This window comes from Mus pahari, chromosome 8 (assembly GCF_900095145.1).
Source record: "Mus pahari chromosome 8, PAHARI_EIJ_v1.1, whole genome shotgun sequence".
Classification (NCBI taxonomy): domain Eukaryota; kingdom Metazoa; phylum Chordata; class Mammalia; order Rodentia; family Muridae; genus Mus; species Mus pahari.
The window spans coordinates 55280477-55296911 of NC_034597.1; the positions used below are offsets into that span (position 1 = coordinate 55280477).

General features: G+C 43.0%; 1 protein-coding gene across 2 annotated transcripts in view; it reads right to left on the reverse strand.

Annotated features, from left to right (window-relative positions):
* The window catches only part of Msra (methionine sulfoxide reductase A), a 319640-nt gene that overhangs the window by 157610 nt on the left and 145595 nt on the right, over nucleotides 1-16435 (reverse strand). Inside the window, exon 3 of one of the 2 annotated variants that reach the window (XM_021203728.2) lies at nucleotides 6031-6150. The exons of the other annotated variant lie outside the window; for it this stretch is intronic. Coding sequence (XP_021059387.1) covers nucleotides 6031-6150 — 120 coding nt within the window. The remainder of the gene's footprint in view (nucleotides 1-6030; nucleotides 6151-16435) is intronic. 2 annotated transcript variants of the gene reach the window in all.

Sequence of the window (16435 nt, forward strand, 5' to 3'; positions counted from 1 at the left end):
CACAAACGCCAGAGTGTTTCTTCTCCCAGTTCTCCTGGGAGAAGGACATGATGGCCTGTGCTACAGATTCAGCATTCAACAAGTCTGAGCAAAGAAAGCTTGGGCACATGTCCCAGTAGGATTCGGACTTTTAAATCTGTAAGGTAAATCAAGAAATTCCATCATAATGAAATGTGGGCTCTATGTGAAAGATGAAGGGTCTCTGGGAAATGCAAGATGATAGTCACAGCGTTTGGTGGAGCTGTGGAGCCCTCCCTTCTGCCTCTCAGCTTTGAAGACCTAAACTCCATTAGCATCCACCAGTCCCATCCAGGTTGACCCAACCCTCAGAGAATGACCTCTGCAGACTAATCTCAACCGTGACTGAGATAAGCATCAAGTGGTGTCTGATTCTATTTGAAATGAGAATTTGTCTGTCTGTCTAACTGACATGGTCTTATTGTATCTTCTTCCTAAAAGTGATCTCCATGGAAGGTCAAAAGACAAGAAGGTTCTACAGCAAATGGATCAGAACAAGAAACTGGTGGAAACTTGAGAATGGCATGGTATTAGAGGCTGTGTGTCTGCCCTTCGGCTCATATAGTTGAATACTGATTCCCAGTTACTCAAATTGTTTGGAAAACATTTGGAAGGCATGGCTTCATTGAAAGAGGTGTGGCACTGGGGACAGGCTTTCAGAAGATTCCTGCTATTCCCAATGTGCCTCTGTTTCCTACTTGCGACCAAGATGTGAGCTCTCTGCTCTTGTCATGCCTTTGTTGTTCCATGATGGACTCTAATTTTCTGAAACCATGAGCCCAATTAAATACTTTCTAAGTTGCTTTGGTCATGTTTTTTGTCACAGCAATAGAAAAGGAGCAGAGACATTGCCCTTGTGTCTCTGTGGAGCCACCTCCTTCCTCAGCTGTTGTCTCCCCTGGGTACCCTATCGGAATTCTGTCTTGCGTTTCGGCCGCCTGCCATCAGGGAGCACTGGGGGTTTCAGAGGGGATTCTAGATAAGTGACCCTGTGTTGTCCACATACCCCTTTCTCAGTCACCATCTCCCTAAGTGGATTCTGTGTTCTTCCCATCCCCTACTTTTAGGGATTTGAGGGTTCTATCAGTCCTAGGCAAGGGTACCTTTTACCCAGTCAACTTTTACAATCAGAACAAAAATATTCCAGATACCCCACCCCACCCCAATCACCTTTCCTTTAGTGTCTGGGTAGAACCCAACATCATCTCTTTGTAGTCAGGAATCAGTTTCCATAACAACCATGGCTTTTGTTGTGCCCGAAGTTGGCAGTCCTGTTAGGATGGAATGGATAGCTCTGTAACCTCCCATCACTTCCCAACCCCTTGAATCCCATTTTCACCCAGTGCTTCAGCCTGATGCAAGCTCTTTGTATGGACTGAATCATACAGGAATTGGACCTTTTTCCACTTTCAAATTCAAACATCTGTGGGACAAAGCAAATCCTTCTTTACTTCTCACACAGGAGTCACTTAGAAACGCAGTGATGTATTTTAATGTTCAGCCAATGAATAGATCCGAAAGAGGAAGGATATGTGAATGGCTGAATGAAGGCCAACCAAACTGTAGCAACAGCTGGGAGACTTACACCAGGTCAATGGCATAAACTATAAGTGGAGTGCAACTAAGGTAGAAGGTATGTCACATGAACTCTCTGAGCCTCAACAATGCCTTTGTATTGGACAGAGACTGGGATGCCAAGTGGGATTGCGTGAGAAAAAACCCAAAGACAAAAGAAATACCTATTAAAGAGCTTAGCATGCAGTAGAAATTCACAGGACAATCATATTGTCAATGAGGTAGAGGGGAACAGAAAGGGGCCCGTGGTTAAATAAACAGGTGATTACAGTATCAGAACTGGCTTTTGTCCTTTGCAGAGTGAGGGTAACAGTATGGAGAGCAGGTATTTACAGGGTTTCTTTATTAATTTGTGCATGTGTGTGTACATATGTGCATGCTTATGTGTGTGTGTGTCCCTGTGTGTGGGTGTACTGGATGGTTTTGTGTGTCGACTTGACACAAGATGGAGTTATCAAAGAGAAAGGAGCCTCCCATTGAGGAAATGCCTCCATGAGATCCAACTACAAGGCATTTTCTCAATTAGAGATCAAGAATGGAGGGCCCATTATGTGTGGTGCCATCCCTGGGCTGGTATTCTTCAGATCTATAAGAAAGTAAGCTGAGCAAACCAGGGTAAGCAAGCCAGTAAGTAACATCCCTCCACGGCCTCTGCATCAGCTCCTGCTTCCTGACCTGCTTGAGTTCCAGTTCTGACTTCCTTTGGTGATGAACGGCAACGTGGAAGTGTAAGCTGAATAAACCCTTCCCTCCCCAACTTGATTCTTGGTCATGGTGTTTTGTGCAGGAATAGAATCCCTGATTAAGACAGTGGAGTTTTGTGGACATATCGTGGTGTGCATATAGAGGTCATGGGACCTTGTTTGAGACAGAAATCTCTTCAGTGCTCCCTAAGCCCAGTCACCTATACTTCCATGGATTCTCTTGTCTCTGCCTCCCATTTCCAAGTAAGGGATGCTGGTATTTCAGATGCTTTTACATGTGTTTTAAAGATTCAAACTCAAGTCATCTTGCCTGTGAGCAAGCGTTTTCCCAGTGGCCCATCTCCCCAGGCCTCGTGGGTTCTCTTAGCAACCTTTTCTTCCTAAGCCATTATTCCACATCTAGAATTACAGGAAGGCATCTATTCATTTCCATTCTAGAAGCCCAAGAGAGTAAGCCTGGGAGATCTCCGGGGCCCATTGGCATCTCTGAGGACAGTCGTATAAAGCATCTATAATTTTGAAACAGAAGCAAATAACCACTGAAGGATGTATTCCATGTCCCACATTCCTAATGCTAGAGTATTTCAATTATTTCTATGAGCAAGAAAAACAAGAACAAAAGTTCTTAAAGCACCTTCATTGCTGCAGTAACACACAGAAGAAAAATCCTTACTTTTACCAACAAATCAGCAGGACTCTATTTAAGCAAGGTCCCTCCCTACTCCCTCAGGTGCCCATGGTCCCCAGGGATCCCCATAACCACTGCCCTCAAAGAACTTGCTTTTCCCCCCTCCATTTTAAAACATTTTCTTTGTTTGTAATGGGGGTCTCACTACAAGGTCCAGACTACTTAAACCTATGTGGCCTGAGCTGGCCTTTTATTCATGTCCTGCCTCAGATTACCACGTCCTGCATTACAGGCATGCCTGGCCCTCAAGCTTTTATCTTAATAAAACATATTTAGAACATCATTTTCTTTTTCTGTATAGTGCTGGGGTTTGAACTGAAGCCCTTTTACCCACCAGGCAAGTCACTGAGATGTATCCTCAACTTTCCTTTTTTCCCTTTATTTTTAGACAAGCTCTTGCTGGGTTGCCTAAGCTGGCCTTGAATTCACTTTATAGGGAGACCCTGAATTTGTAATCCTCCTGCCTTAGCCTCCTTAACAGGTGGAAGTACAGGACTTTACCCCCAGGCCCAGCTATATTTTTAAATATTACTTACACCACAGGTCTCCAGAAGCCTTCCTAAGTAAGACCTTCTAGTGTGGTGATATGCTTTTTTGGCCCTAGGGGTTGAATTCAGAGCCTTACACACACCAGGTAGGTGCTCCACCACTGAGCTACATCCTCCTGTCTCTTTTTCTTTTCTTCTTATAAAAGATTTATTTTTATTATTTTTAGTTGCATATATGCATGTCTGTCTGTATGTGGGTATGTGCACTGGAGTGCTCACAGAGGTCCTTGCAAGGAGGACCATCACTGATTCCCACTGTGTCTTGCTTTGTGATGGTCACAAATCTCATCAACATCCCAGAGAGACTGGGAGAAAGGACACTAACCCTGCTCCAAGGAGGAAAAAGAAACAAGCTCTGGTGGAAAAATAACAGGCTCTGCTGCAATAGTACCAAGAATAGACGGATGGGGGCAGACATGATGGCACACACCTTTCATTTCAACACTTAGGAATGCAGAGGCAAGTGGATGCCAGTGAGTTGGAGGCCAACCTGATCTACATGATGAGTACCAGGTTAGCCAAAAGAGCTACCATACAATGTTAGGCAGCAGGAAAACATGGGAACTGTTGAATGCCAGAAACCAACCACTGCAGGAACTGGCCCTGGGTTGGAACCTGCATGGGCGTCTCCCTGTGTTCTCCCTCAGCAGCATTCAGCACTTCTTTCTCTGCAAAGGGCTAGACAGTAAGTGCTTCCTGCTTTGCCTGTAGAATCCAAAATAAATTCAAGACCACCAGCCCCCTTTGAAGGGACTTTCCAAACTGTATAGTTTTAGTGGGCAGAATGAGCAGACCAAGTCTGCAGCTGCCAAAACAAGATGAGCTGTTCTCAGAAAAATAACCATAACAAAAATAACAGTTCTTGGAAAAATTCTCCTGCCCTGCCTCATGCTGAATTCTGAGAAAAATAATAAGGGCGGGCAGAGTGAGTCACTAGGCCAAAGGTAATCACCCCATGCGAACCAACCAATGCCTGAAAGGGTTACTTGCTACACCAATGAGAATAAGCCAGCTAGCCTTGTTGCCTAAATGTGCCCCTTACAAGGTATAAAAAGTGTGTTCTTTGTTTGTCAGGGGTCTCCTCTTGTCTGTGTGCTGAGGGAGGTTCAACGTGTTGGATCAATAAAAAAAACCTCTTGTGGTTTGCAGCGATGTCAATCTCTGTGGTCTTTGTGAGTGAGGGTCTTTTGGCGAACTCCAACATGCCGTCCACACAGTACCTGCTGAGACACGTACTCTCACTGTTCAGGTACAAAGGTGTTCATTGACACGGTGGAAAAACAAAGCAATGACCATTGCTTTCATGATGCCCAGTCTTGGTTGTCAACCTGACTATATCTGGAATCAAGTAAAACAGAAGCTGCTGGGTGGTCCTGTGAGGGACTCTCTTGGGCAAACTCTTTGATGCAGGAAAGCCCACCTTACCTGGGCAACACCTTCTAGTGGCAGCCCAGAGAACTGGAGAAGGAAGCAACTTGCTCGGGATTCCAGCAGAGACTGCAGATCAGCAGCTCTCCAGGAATCCTTCCTCGAGGTCTCCAACACTAGACATCAGCCTCACGCCAGACTCTCCACCTCTCCACTGTGAGACAGCCATTGTTGGACTACCCTCATTGTATAAGACAATCTAATAATTCCCTTTTAAGATATATATTCTTTCTATCAGTTCTGTTCCTTTAGAGCACCTAATACTAATATAAATATAAATACTAATACTAATATAAATACTAATAAAATTATAATATAAATAAAAGAAAACTTTTATTTATAGACAGGCAGAGAGTGGTAATTGACAGATCCCTGTATCACAGCCTGATGATACAGGGATCATGATCTCCCCCCAAGAGTATGTCTACAGCATGAGACATCTGAGGCCTTGATTTCTTCACACCTCCCTGAATCCTTGTGCTGGGCTCAGGAGCACTATCTAGGCCAGACTGTGCCCAGTTTAGTCCGTGGGGCAGTACTAAATGAGGACATAGAGAACAAGGCTCATCCTCTTACAGTTTCCAGGTCTTAAGACACACCTGCATTTGCGTTAGCTCACACCCATCTGAGACTTCCCCATTTCTCAGTCAGTGCTGACCAGCAGCCAGCACTGACTGCCACAGGAGGTCATCTAAGAACAGCTGCTCCTTGAACTTCCCACCAGGCTTCCCATGAGTGACACCAGAAAAGCCTCAAAAAGATCTGCCAAGCTGAGCCCAGCCCAGTTTGCTAAGCTAAATGCACAATTATTCCAATCAACCAAATGTTATGTGATTTTTTTTTTCCACAGCAAAAGAATAAAATGCATTCCATGGGAAGTTAATCAACTGCTACAGATACAACGTGAGAAGCAAAGAGGTATATTTACAGGAATGGTTTAAAAAAAAAAAAAAAAAGACAGAGAGAGTACATATTCTTAAATATATGTATTTTTGCATTTCAAAGATCTTGTCACCACCAGTAGGGATGAGCCCCCTTGTTCTTCCAGTGACAGAACCCCTGTCCCTACCTGAGCAGACCTCTTTGTAGGTGGGATTGCGTGTGTAGCCTCCTGCAAAACCCACTTGGGTTGAGTACACTCCTTTCAGGAGCCAGAACTTGCGCTCAGCTCCCCAGAAGCAGCCCATCCCTGCAGAGAACAAAGCACAGATAAATCATGCATCCAAATTAAGTTGTCACTGTGTGTCATCACAGCTGTGAGCTGGATGAAGAAGCTGCTCCTGTTATCTGACGATCAGAACGGCCCAGGACTTTGTCTTAGACAGCAAGGTTTTAGCGCTGAGGAATAATTTAGTGCCAGCAAGATGGCTCAGCGGGTAAAACTTGCTGTGGGACCCTGATGGCTAGAGTTCTAAGCCCAGACCCACACAAGCTGGACGCAGGCCTTCACATCTATAATCCCAGCACTCTGTGGGGTAATGGTGGTAGGGAGAGGACCTAAGCATCACCCTGAACCATGTGCAGAAATAACAAGAGGCTTCCACAGGTAGAGAAGGAACTTCAGTTCCTAGGAAGTTGTCCTTCTATGTCCACATGCAAGCATACACACATGCGAACAATAATAAACAGACATTTAAAATTTTCTTAAAATAATTTAAAGGTTATTTGCATAGAACATCTGTTTATTCTCACACTATAATAATATGGAAAGCCTCAGAGTAGCAAAAATACACTTTTGCCAACAACATAGTAAAAGGATAACTATTTTAAGGATATTTATGCGTTTACTTCATAAGTTAATAGAAATGTATGCCATCATCAGCCTCTGGATCACTGTAACAAAGGTATGTAAGGCTCTGTCCACTGAAATGGGCAAGCGTACAAGACCAACAAAGACCGAGGCAGTTATTGCAAAGTAACAAGTTCACAGATGTGTTCAGTTTTAATAAAAGTAAATAAGAATAAATTTGCAAGTGATAAAGCAAGGCTCACCACAAGTAAACTTTTCTGAGTTGTTACTGAGCATGAGTAAGGGGCTTGAGGTTGGGGTAGGGCAGCCAAGAAATCACAGTCAACGAAGCCACAGTCACCTCATTTACACCATTACTACATCCCTTCGTTATCCGAGAAAACTAAGGCCTGCCCCTCCAAACATCGCATGTCCACACCATGAAGGCTGCAGGAACACAGGAAGTTCCCCGATTGCTCAGTACACCTGCTGTTCTCTGCCCTACTTCCATACATAGTAAGCAGGACTGCTCCCTCGCTAGAGTCTTATATGCCTTTAGTAAGCCATGTATGATTTTATTGATTACTTTTCTGTTGCTGTGATAAAATATCATGACCAAAGGCTACTTAAGGAAGAGTCCATTTTGGCTTACAGCTTCTTTTTTTTATTATTTATTTATTATTATAAGTAAGTACACTGTAGCTGTCTTCAGACAGCACCAAAAGAGGGCGTCAGATTCCATTACAGGGTGCTTGTGAGCCACCATGTGGTTGCTGGGATTTGAACTCAGGATCTTCAGAAGAGTAAGTCAGTGCTCTTACCCAGTGAGCCATCTCACCTGCTCCGGCTTACATTTTCAAAGAGTGATGTGTCTGTAATGGTGGGGAAGACGTGGTAGCTGGGACCAGAAGCTGAGATATCATATTTCAACCATTACAAGAAGCCAAAAGAAAAAAGAAAAAAAACTTGTAGGGTGAGGCTATAAACCCTTAAAGCCCTCCCCCAGAGATGGACCTCCTCCAGCAAGGCTGTGCCTCAAAAAAGTTCCATAACTTCCACAAACAGCACCATGCACTGGGGACCAAATGCTCGAATAACAAAGCCTATGGGGAACGTTTTTCATCCAAATTACCACACTGAGTTTTAGATAAAGTAAGAGTGGATAAGCTAGCACATGCCTCCGGCTCACACAGTCTACACTAGCACATGCCTCTGACTCACATGGCTCTATACTAGCTAGACTTGTGATGGGAATCTAAGAACATATATTTATCTCATTCTTGACATTTGTTAATATTGTAGTCCTAAAACACTCAGAGCAAGATGGAGGGCAGAAAGTTCTACCATATTCAGAAATGTTCTACTTGCTAAAATGGGAGAAGAAATCTAACAAAAATAGGTTAATAGCTTTCAACAATGATAGATCAAAATAATGAAATCCGATGCAGTAAAAATTACCATTCTGTTGATAGTACAGCATGTATATGATTATATCATAATTATCTACAGCTAAATTAAAAGGAAGAAACACAATTATATGCATGCTTTTATTATAACCATAAAGAAATAATCACCAAAACAGACTGGAGAGAATTATACTCGGGTTGTAACCATGGTTCTGTCAGAGTGAAATGTGTGAAAAGGACTTTCAGACTTTTCTGTCCTTGGGTATGGTGACTCATGGCTGTAATCCCAGCACAGGGAAAGCTGGGATAGCAAGATTTCCTCAAGTTCAAGGCCAGCATGGGCTACAGGGCAAGACCCTATGCTCAAAAACAAAACAAAACAAAACAAAACAAAAAACTTTTTTTCTGTTGTAGATTACTATTCATTTAATAATGAAAAACAAACTTTGTTTTTAAAGTAGAAAGCATTTATGTAAAGACAGCATAAGAGTATATGCTATTTGAGCTGCCCACTGTAATACCATCTTTCCTGTCGCCAAGAGAATTGTTTGCTGGTAGTAAATATAAATCTGTACTGAGCACCTGTAAAACTGAGTGCCCCGTGTCTGTGACAGAGGGGTCGCTGGCACGCTGGTCTTCTTGCAGAGTCTGGGCAGAGCAGAGACCAAAGGGCATGGCTGGAGAAGAAGCAAAAAGGAGTTGAGCAGTGCTCAGAGGTGCAGAAAGCCCTGTGAGCTGAAGACACCACCTATGGAGGGTCCCACGTCTGCAGCTCCAGGAGCAGAGCAGTGTTGCCCTGTACCATGACTGGAGGTGATGGCGCAAGGCTGCTGTGGACGCCCACAGACAGCATCCATTTTCTGTGGCCCCATGCTGTCCAGGCCACCCATCTGTATGGTACAGCGGTCCCCCTTTATCTGTGGCTTCACTCTCTTGCCAGCAATCATTTATCTAAAAATATTCAGTAGAAATTTCCAGAAATAATCAGTTCCCAGCTTTTAAATTGTGCCCCACCTCATATAGTGTGATTGCACATTACCTATTCTTCCCAGTAAGTACATGAGCCATCTCCTGTTTGGTGTGTCCACATGTCTATGCTCTCCACCCATCAGTGACACTGCTACCAAAGATATCAGATCCACTGTGACAGTATTTCAGTGCATGCATTGCCACTTGCCTGCCTTAGTGAAGGCCTCAAAGTGCAAGAGGGATATGCACAGGAATTCCAATACCCTGACTAGAAGCCATGGAATGTACGCATAGAGTGCCCTGTTGCTTCAGGCAGCCCTGAAGGGTCTTGAAGCAACTCCCCCCCAGAAAGGGAGTTGACTGTTTTATAAACTCTTAAAATTTATCATGTATTTGGAAGGAGACCTGTGGCGATTTGAATGAAATGTCCTCATGGTCTCGGGCATTTGAATACTAGGTCACCAGGTGGTGGAGCTGCTTGGTGAAGCTTAGGAGATGTGGGGTTGTTGGAAGATGTATATCACTAGAGGTGAGATTTTTTAGTTTAAAGACTCACATGATTCCCAGTTTTCTGTCTTGTGCTTGAGGTTCAAGCAGTGAGCCCTGAGATGTTCCTGTCAGCATCTAATCCTGTCCCCTGCTGCTCTGCTCCACTGTTACGGGTTCTAGCTCTCTGGAACCTGGACCATAAGCCCCAATAAACTCTCCCTTTTATAAGTTGCCTTGGTCATAAAGTTTTATCATAACAATAGAAAAATGACTAATATAGAAGCTGGTACCAGGAGTGGGTTATTGTGGCCATGCTGCTTCTAGAGAAGTACAGACAACATTGGGATTTGGGACTAGGAAAGTGGTTGAGAATGGTAAGCAGAGCTTAATGGGTCATCCTGTTAGAAACTTAGAAGACAGTAGTTCTGAGAGTCAGGCAGACGGAGAAGCACGCAAGTCCAGCTCAAGGGATTTCAAAGGGGAGCAATATTAGCAGCTGGGCCAGAGATCATTCTTGTGATATATTGGCAAAGAATATGGCTGGCTGCTTTTATCCTAAGAACTTGCCTGAGCAGTGTACTAATTTCCTTGGTGGAGGAGGTCTCAAGATGCCCTAGTATTGACTCTCACATGGTTGTTAGTAATTACTCCTATGCAGATCTACCATGAAAAGGGCAGGTCAGACAATAAGATGCAGTTTAATTAAGAAAAAGAGCAGCAGGAATGTTGCAGCCAAGGCTTGCAGACAAGGGGGTTAAGAGAGGCCTGATCTGTGTTGGAATAAAGGGAGGGGTGTCCTCAAGGCAAGATGTCATCCAGCTCAGCTTTCAACTCTTACAAAGGAAGGGCCTAAAGGATTTTAAAAATCAACGACAAAGGGAAAAGATTGCAAATGTGATTTAAGAGGACCAGGCTCCATCCCAAGCAGGCAGTCAAACTTGGCAGTGTTGTCTACATACTTCTGGCTTTAGAGATATGAGGGATACACAGTGCGTTGCAGAATCTTCCTCCATGGTTAAGGAGAGCTGCTGAGGCCAGGCATATGGCAGGGGAATCCTTACACGGAGGCCCTGAAAGGTTCCTACATGAAGCTGTGAGAGTCGAGCCTGGATTGCCTTAAAGACCCAAGAAGTTAGAGATGCCAGAGTCATGGGGATGTCTGCCAAAGAGAGCTGCAGACAGGGAGTGTAACCAACCCCAAGACTGCTTGTTACAGGCAGCAAAGCTGGAAGGGTGGAGTCATCTAAGCCTTTCTGACACTGGATATGGGGTTACAGGAATCTGCCCTGCAAAGGTTCCATATTGCTTTGGTCAAGTGTTTTCTCACTGTGCCCCCATTCTTCTTTTTTGGAATAGTGATGTATATTTTATGCCACTATAAGTCAGAAGCATGCAATTTGCTTTTTTTATTTTACAGGGGTTTACAATTAAGAGATGGGTGGACTTGAGTGTCAGAAGAGACTTTGAACTTAGACTTTTAAACAATGTTAATATTGTGAAATACTGGGGACTTCTGAAGTTGGACTAAATGCAATCGAATTATAAGATGGCCTTGAGAATATGGGAGTCAGGGAGTAAGTGTGGTGGTTTGAATCCTTGGTCCCCAGCTTCATCCCCACTGTTTGGGGAGGTTTAGAAGGTATGATGGTGATGCACTCTCACCTCTGTGGAACCATACGCTCAAAATAAACCTTTTCTTTTATAGGGTGCCTTGTTCATAGTGTTTTATCACAGCAATAGAAAAGTAACTAGTAACTATAACAAAAGCAAAACATCAACTGCAAGTCAAAAGATAGTCAATGTCCTAATATTTACTGGAGAATAAGCAAGGACCCCTGGTGGGGGGGATAGCCAGGCTCCAGCTAGGCAACGTCTCTTGAGGAGGTACCTGTGCCAGAAGTAAGAGGGGAGTGAAAATAATGCTTGAGTTTACTGAATCCAGTATAATAAAAATACTCTACTTCTTGGTTTTGAGTATGTGTGTGGTTGTGCATGTGCATTTAAACAGAAAAGCTAAGTTACTCTTCATTTTAGTTCCTAAACTATCTGGAAGTCAATTTTGTGTATAAGGTGAGGATTCAATTTAACTTTTTTTTTTTTTTAAGTACAAAGGGCACATATCCCAAATCAGTAGTTACTTACTAAATAACACACACACACACACACACACACACACACACACACATGCACGCACGCACGCACCACGCACGCACGCGCGCGCACGCACGTACGCACGCACGCACCACGCACGCACGCACGCACACCAATAGGTAAGGTTTTTCCTTCAGGGATCTCTGTTATATTCTATTCATCTGTCTGTCCTCACATCCAGACTGTACTCTGTTCATTTATGTATTCAATTACTAATTACACAGTGTCTGCTAGATGCCAGGAAATGGTCCAAGCAACAGTCAGGACCTTACCCTTTTCTGGGGTATAGATTTCAGTGGATAAATACAAGCACAGAAATCAATAAACAGATGATGCAGAGAAGAGTACAAAAAAAGAATTTTAAAGAGTAAGAATAGAGCCATATGAGAGAACAGGGATGGAGAGGGCGATTTAACACTACTCAAAGTGGGTCCTAAAGAGATGCTGGCTTCAAACAGATGCCATGGCAGTGGGGTAATCATTTAAATACCAGATTGAAGTCTCATGTACCAGCAATGAGACTGTCACACTGAAAGAAACTGTGTGGCTTGAGTGACGGGAAGGATGGCAGAGGCACCCATGGAGGTGAGGCCAATCAGGTTGGGCCTTGACAGATAATGCAAAGACTTGGAATTTTATCTGAAAAGAGATGGGCAGACGCTGGTGAGTGCTGAGCGTGGGAAGGCATGAGGATTCTCAGGCTGTTCTCTATGGAATGGGCAGGAAGATGGTTGTCAGGTGGGAGATTCTGATAGTGGAGGACCAGTCTTGGCAGGAACAGTCAGGAGCCATGATTATACTCTGGAATATACACATATATGTTAATATATATTATATAGAATATATACATAAATATATGTAGATTGTGTAGCTTGTATGTGTACATGTACATATGTGTGCCCATGTGTATGAGGCCATATGTTGACGTCAAGTCTTTCTCAGTTGCTCCTCACCTTGGCTCTCTGAGACAGGGTCTCTCACTGAACCTGGAGTTCCTAGGTTGGGCTAAGCTGGCTGGCTAAGGAGTTCCAGAGATCCACCAACCTCTGCCTTTGCCCAGCACTAGGGTTAGAGATGTGAACCAACACACCCAATTTTTATGTGGATTCTGATGATCTGAACTCAAGCCTCATGATTACAAGACAAGCATTTTACTGACTGAGCATCTCCCCAGGCCCTGGAACATATTTTAAAGACAGAGTTTAAAAGATGCCCTGGCAGTAGGGAAGTCAGTGAGAGAAAGAGCAAGCTAGGGCTAAGTCTCAAATCACTGGTTTGCACGGAGAGCCCTGAAGGGAGTCCGAATGTCCTGGGAAAGATCAAGAGTTCTAACCGCCTCCTGTAATGAACCCTGATACCGGACAGTGAAGTCTCTTATCTTACTCCTCAAAGTTTTCTTGGCTATTCTGACCCTTTATTATTCCCAATTTGGTTCAATATCAGCTTGTCAAGTTCCATAAAAATACCCTCTTAAGATTTTGATTAGAATGACATTGAATTTATAGATTAATTTTAAAGTATTTGGCATGTTAATAATACCGCATCTTTCTATCAGTGAGTCTAATACCACTTTCCATTTCTGCACCTTTTCTTGGATAGTCTTTGACACCATGATTCTGTTTCTGCACAAGCCGACATGTTTTTATCTGACATTGTCCTATGTGCCCTGGTTTGTGTTGTTCTTATAAATACCATGCTCTCCTATTACATGTCCTCACTGCTTTCTACTAAAGTAAAGAAACCTCACTGACTTCAGTAGACTTCCTCTAGACTCAGAGAACCCTAAGGAGTCTCATTACCTCTCCTAGTTTGTACCCAGGTTCTTGTTGATTCTACAAGATGGGAGTTTCATAGCTTCCCACCTCTCTGGCACCGTTGCACAATGCTGAGTAAGAAGGGTGACATAAGATGACCTCCCATCCCTAACCATGAAGCTATCTCCAAACTGACAACTGCTTGCTAAAGAAAAATCATTTTTTTCCAAAGGAGTCTCACTGGGTATATAAACCACACTTAGGTACAGGCCTCATGCCTAGCAGTAGATGGCCAACACAAAACAAACCCAACGGTGTCTTTGTAGATTTCATTATTTGCCTCGTATTGCTTTGTTTTGGCAATTTACATCCTCCTGGCCTTTTGCTTGTGTACAATGGTTTCTGGTTTTGTGTTTATGGGTCTTGTTTGTGTGTGCGTGCGCATCGGTACTTAAATATGTATGCGTGTTTCTTGTGCTTTTTCACTTTAAGAAAGATATGATTTATTTGCTTTCTTTCACCTGCTTGTTTTCTAAAGAGAAAGAAGGAAGGTGTGGAGCTGGATGGCTGGGGAGGAGATGGGAGGGGGAACTGTGATCATAATATGTTGTATACATGATCATAATATGTTGTATACATTTTCAGTACAAAAAAAGATCCTTATCTCATACATCTTACTAAGAATGCCTTATTAGACTGCAAAGTACATATGAGCATTATGTGCATGCAATTCTCAGAGGTCAGAAGAGGTCATGAGATTCCATGGAACTTGAGTTATAGATGGTTGTAAGCCATCACATAGTGCTGGGAACTGAATCTGGGTCCTCTGCATGAGCATCAAGGCTCTTAACTACTAAGCCATCACTCCATCCACCATTTTATTCCCTTTAACACATGGTTTAATTAAGAGTATGTGGTTTAAAAATGTAAGGTTGTTAATGGTTCTATTTTTTAATCTTTATTTCTAACTTAACTGTATTGAGTTAGAAACTGGATTTTACTAACCCCTGTTACAAGTTAAGTTGTAACTAGAACACAGTCAGTTTTTCTAAGAGATCCATGTGCACTTGAAAACGATAAACATTCTTTAGTTTTCTTGGTGTTGCTGACCAATAGCAACTTAGAGGAGGGAGGGGTTTATTTCAGCTTATACTTCCAGATGAAGTCCATCGCTGAGGAAACTCAATCCAAGAACTTGAAGCAGAAACCATGAAGAAGTGCTGCTTGCTGGCTCAATCCCAGACCCATGCTCACCTAGCTTTCTTAGAGACCCCAGGACTTGTTGCCCAGAGAATGACACCTCCCACAGTGGGCTGGAATCTCCTATATCAATTAACAACCAAGGCAATCCTTCATAGACATGCCCAAAGGCCAATATTATCAGGGTAATCTCTCAACTGATCCCTTCTCAGGTGACTCCAAGCTGCTTCAAGTTGACAGTTAAAGCCACCTAGGAACATTGATGGCTTGGGTCCAGTATTTTCCAGACATTCATGTACAAGCTTGGGACATTATAAGTTAAATCATCTGGGCCCATTCAATATCCTGGCAGATTAAGCTCTCTGAAATATCCTCTTACATGTCATGCTTTCTTTTGTTTTGTTAGTTTTTATATAATTGTAGGCTGTGTTGTTAGCATCTCCAAGTCCCTTGCTGCTTCACCTCCTTGGCATTGTGCCTTTGTTTACTGTCTCTATTGAATGCTATTAAAAGACTCGTTCTTAAAATTATTTTTAATAATACTGTCCCTGGGCTATATATATATATATATATATATATATATATATATATATGGCATATCTTTTCCTATTCTTTGTTTTTAATTCTTCCATATGTCTTTGTTTTAGGTATGCATCTTGTAAGCAGCATATAACAGTATTTGAAAACTTGCTTTTATTAGTGGTGTTAATATATTTATTCTTGCTATTTATATATTTTAAACTATTTACAGAGCCTTGTTTTCTGTTTATGAGCCTTTCTTGTTTTCTGTGACAGTATTCTACTTTGGGTTCTTTTTTTATGTTTACTCCCCTTGCCTTGCTCATTTGAAGGCAAAAAATAGAGAAGTATTTTGAACACACACTTCATTCCCATGTTTTCCTAACACATCTGGTGTAACTCAGTATCCCAGCTGATACTGATTTTTTCAACACACACATACACACACATATGCACACACATGCACACACACATGCACACATACACATGGACACACACATGCACACACATACATACACACATGCACACACATACATACACACGCATACACACAGGCACATATGCACACACACAGACACACATACACACACATGTACACACATGCACACACACAGACACACATGCACACACAAACATATATACACACATACATACACACACATACACACAGGCACACACACACACACACACACACACACACACACACACATATTCCAGACAATCTCACCCACAGTGAGAGCCACTTCTCCCATCATCCTCAATCTCTGGAGAATCACAACACTCTGTGGTTCTGCTCCAGTCATCACTCAATACAGATATCCCTTCAGCGGCCTCTTGGGAGCCAAAACTTTCCAAGTCTAATGTTTCACATCTTCATCACCTCTCTGCCACCTCCGTGCCGTCACAGGTTGGGACTCTGTAACCCTGAGCCAGAGCAGAATGATGGTATCAAATAGGGGTATAGCAGCTGGCCCCTGGCTTATAGAATGAGTGAGGTCTTAGAGTCTCCATTTATCATCTAGAAGTCAGCTGACACTAACACTTAAATATTCAACTTGACTACCAAGTGATACCAGCTCTGTAGTGACACAAGGTACACTGAAACCCATTCTCTGGTCTCTGCCTTCCCTCAAGCTATGACTTTAACACTAACACCAGCAAGAAAATGAAATTATTCCTACAGTCAATAGGCAGCCTGGTGCCCTTTCTTTATATGACGAGAGGAGAGGAGAGGAGAGGAGAGGAGAGGAGAGGAGA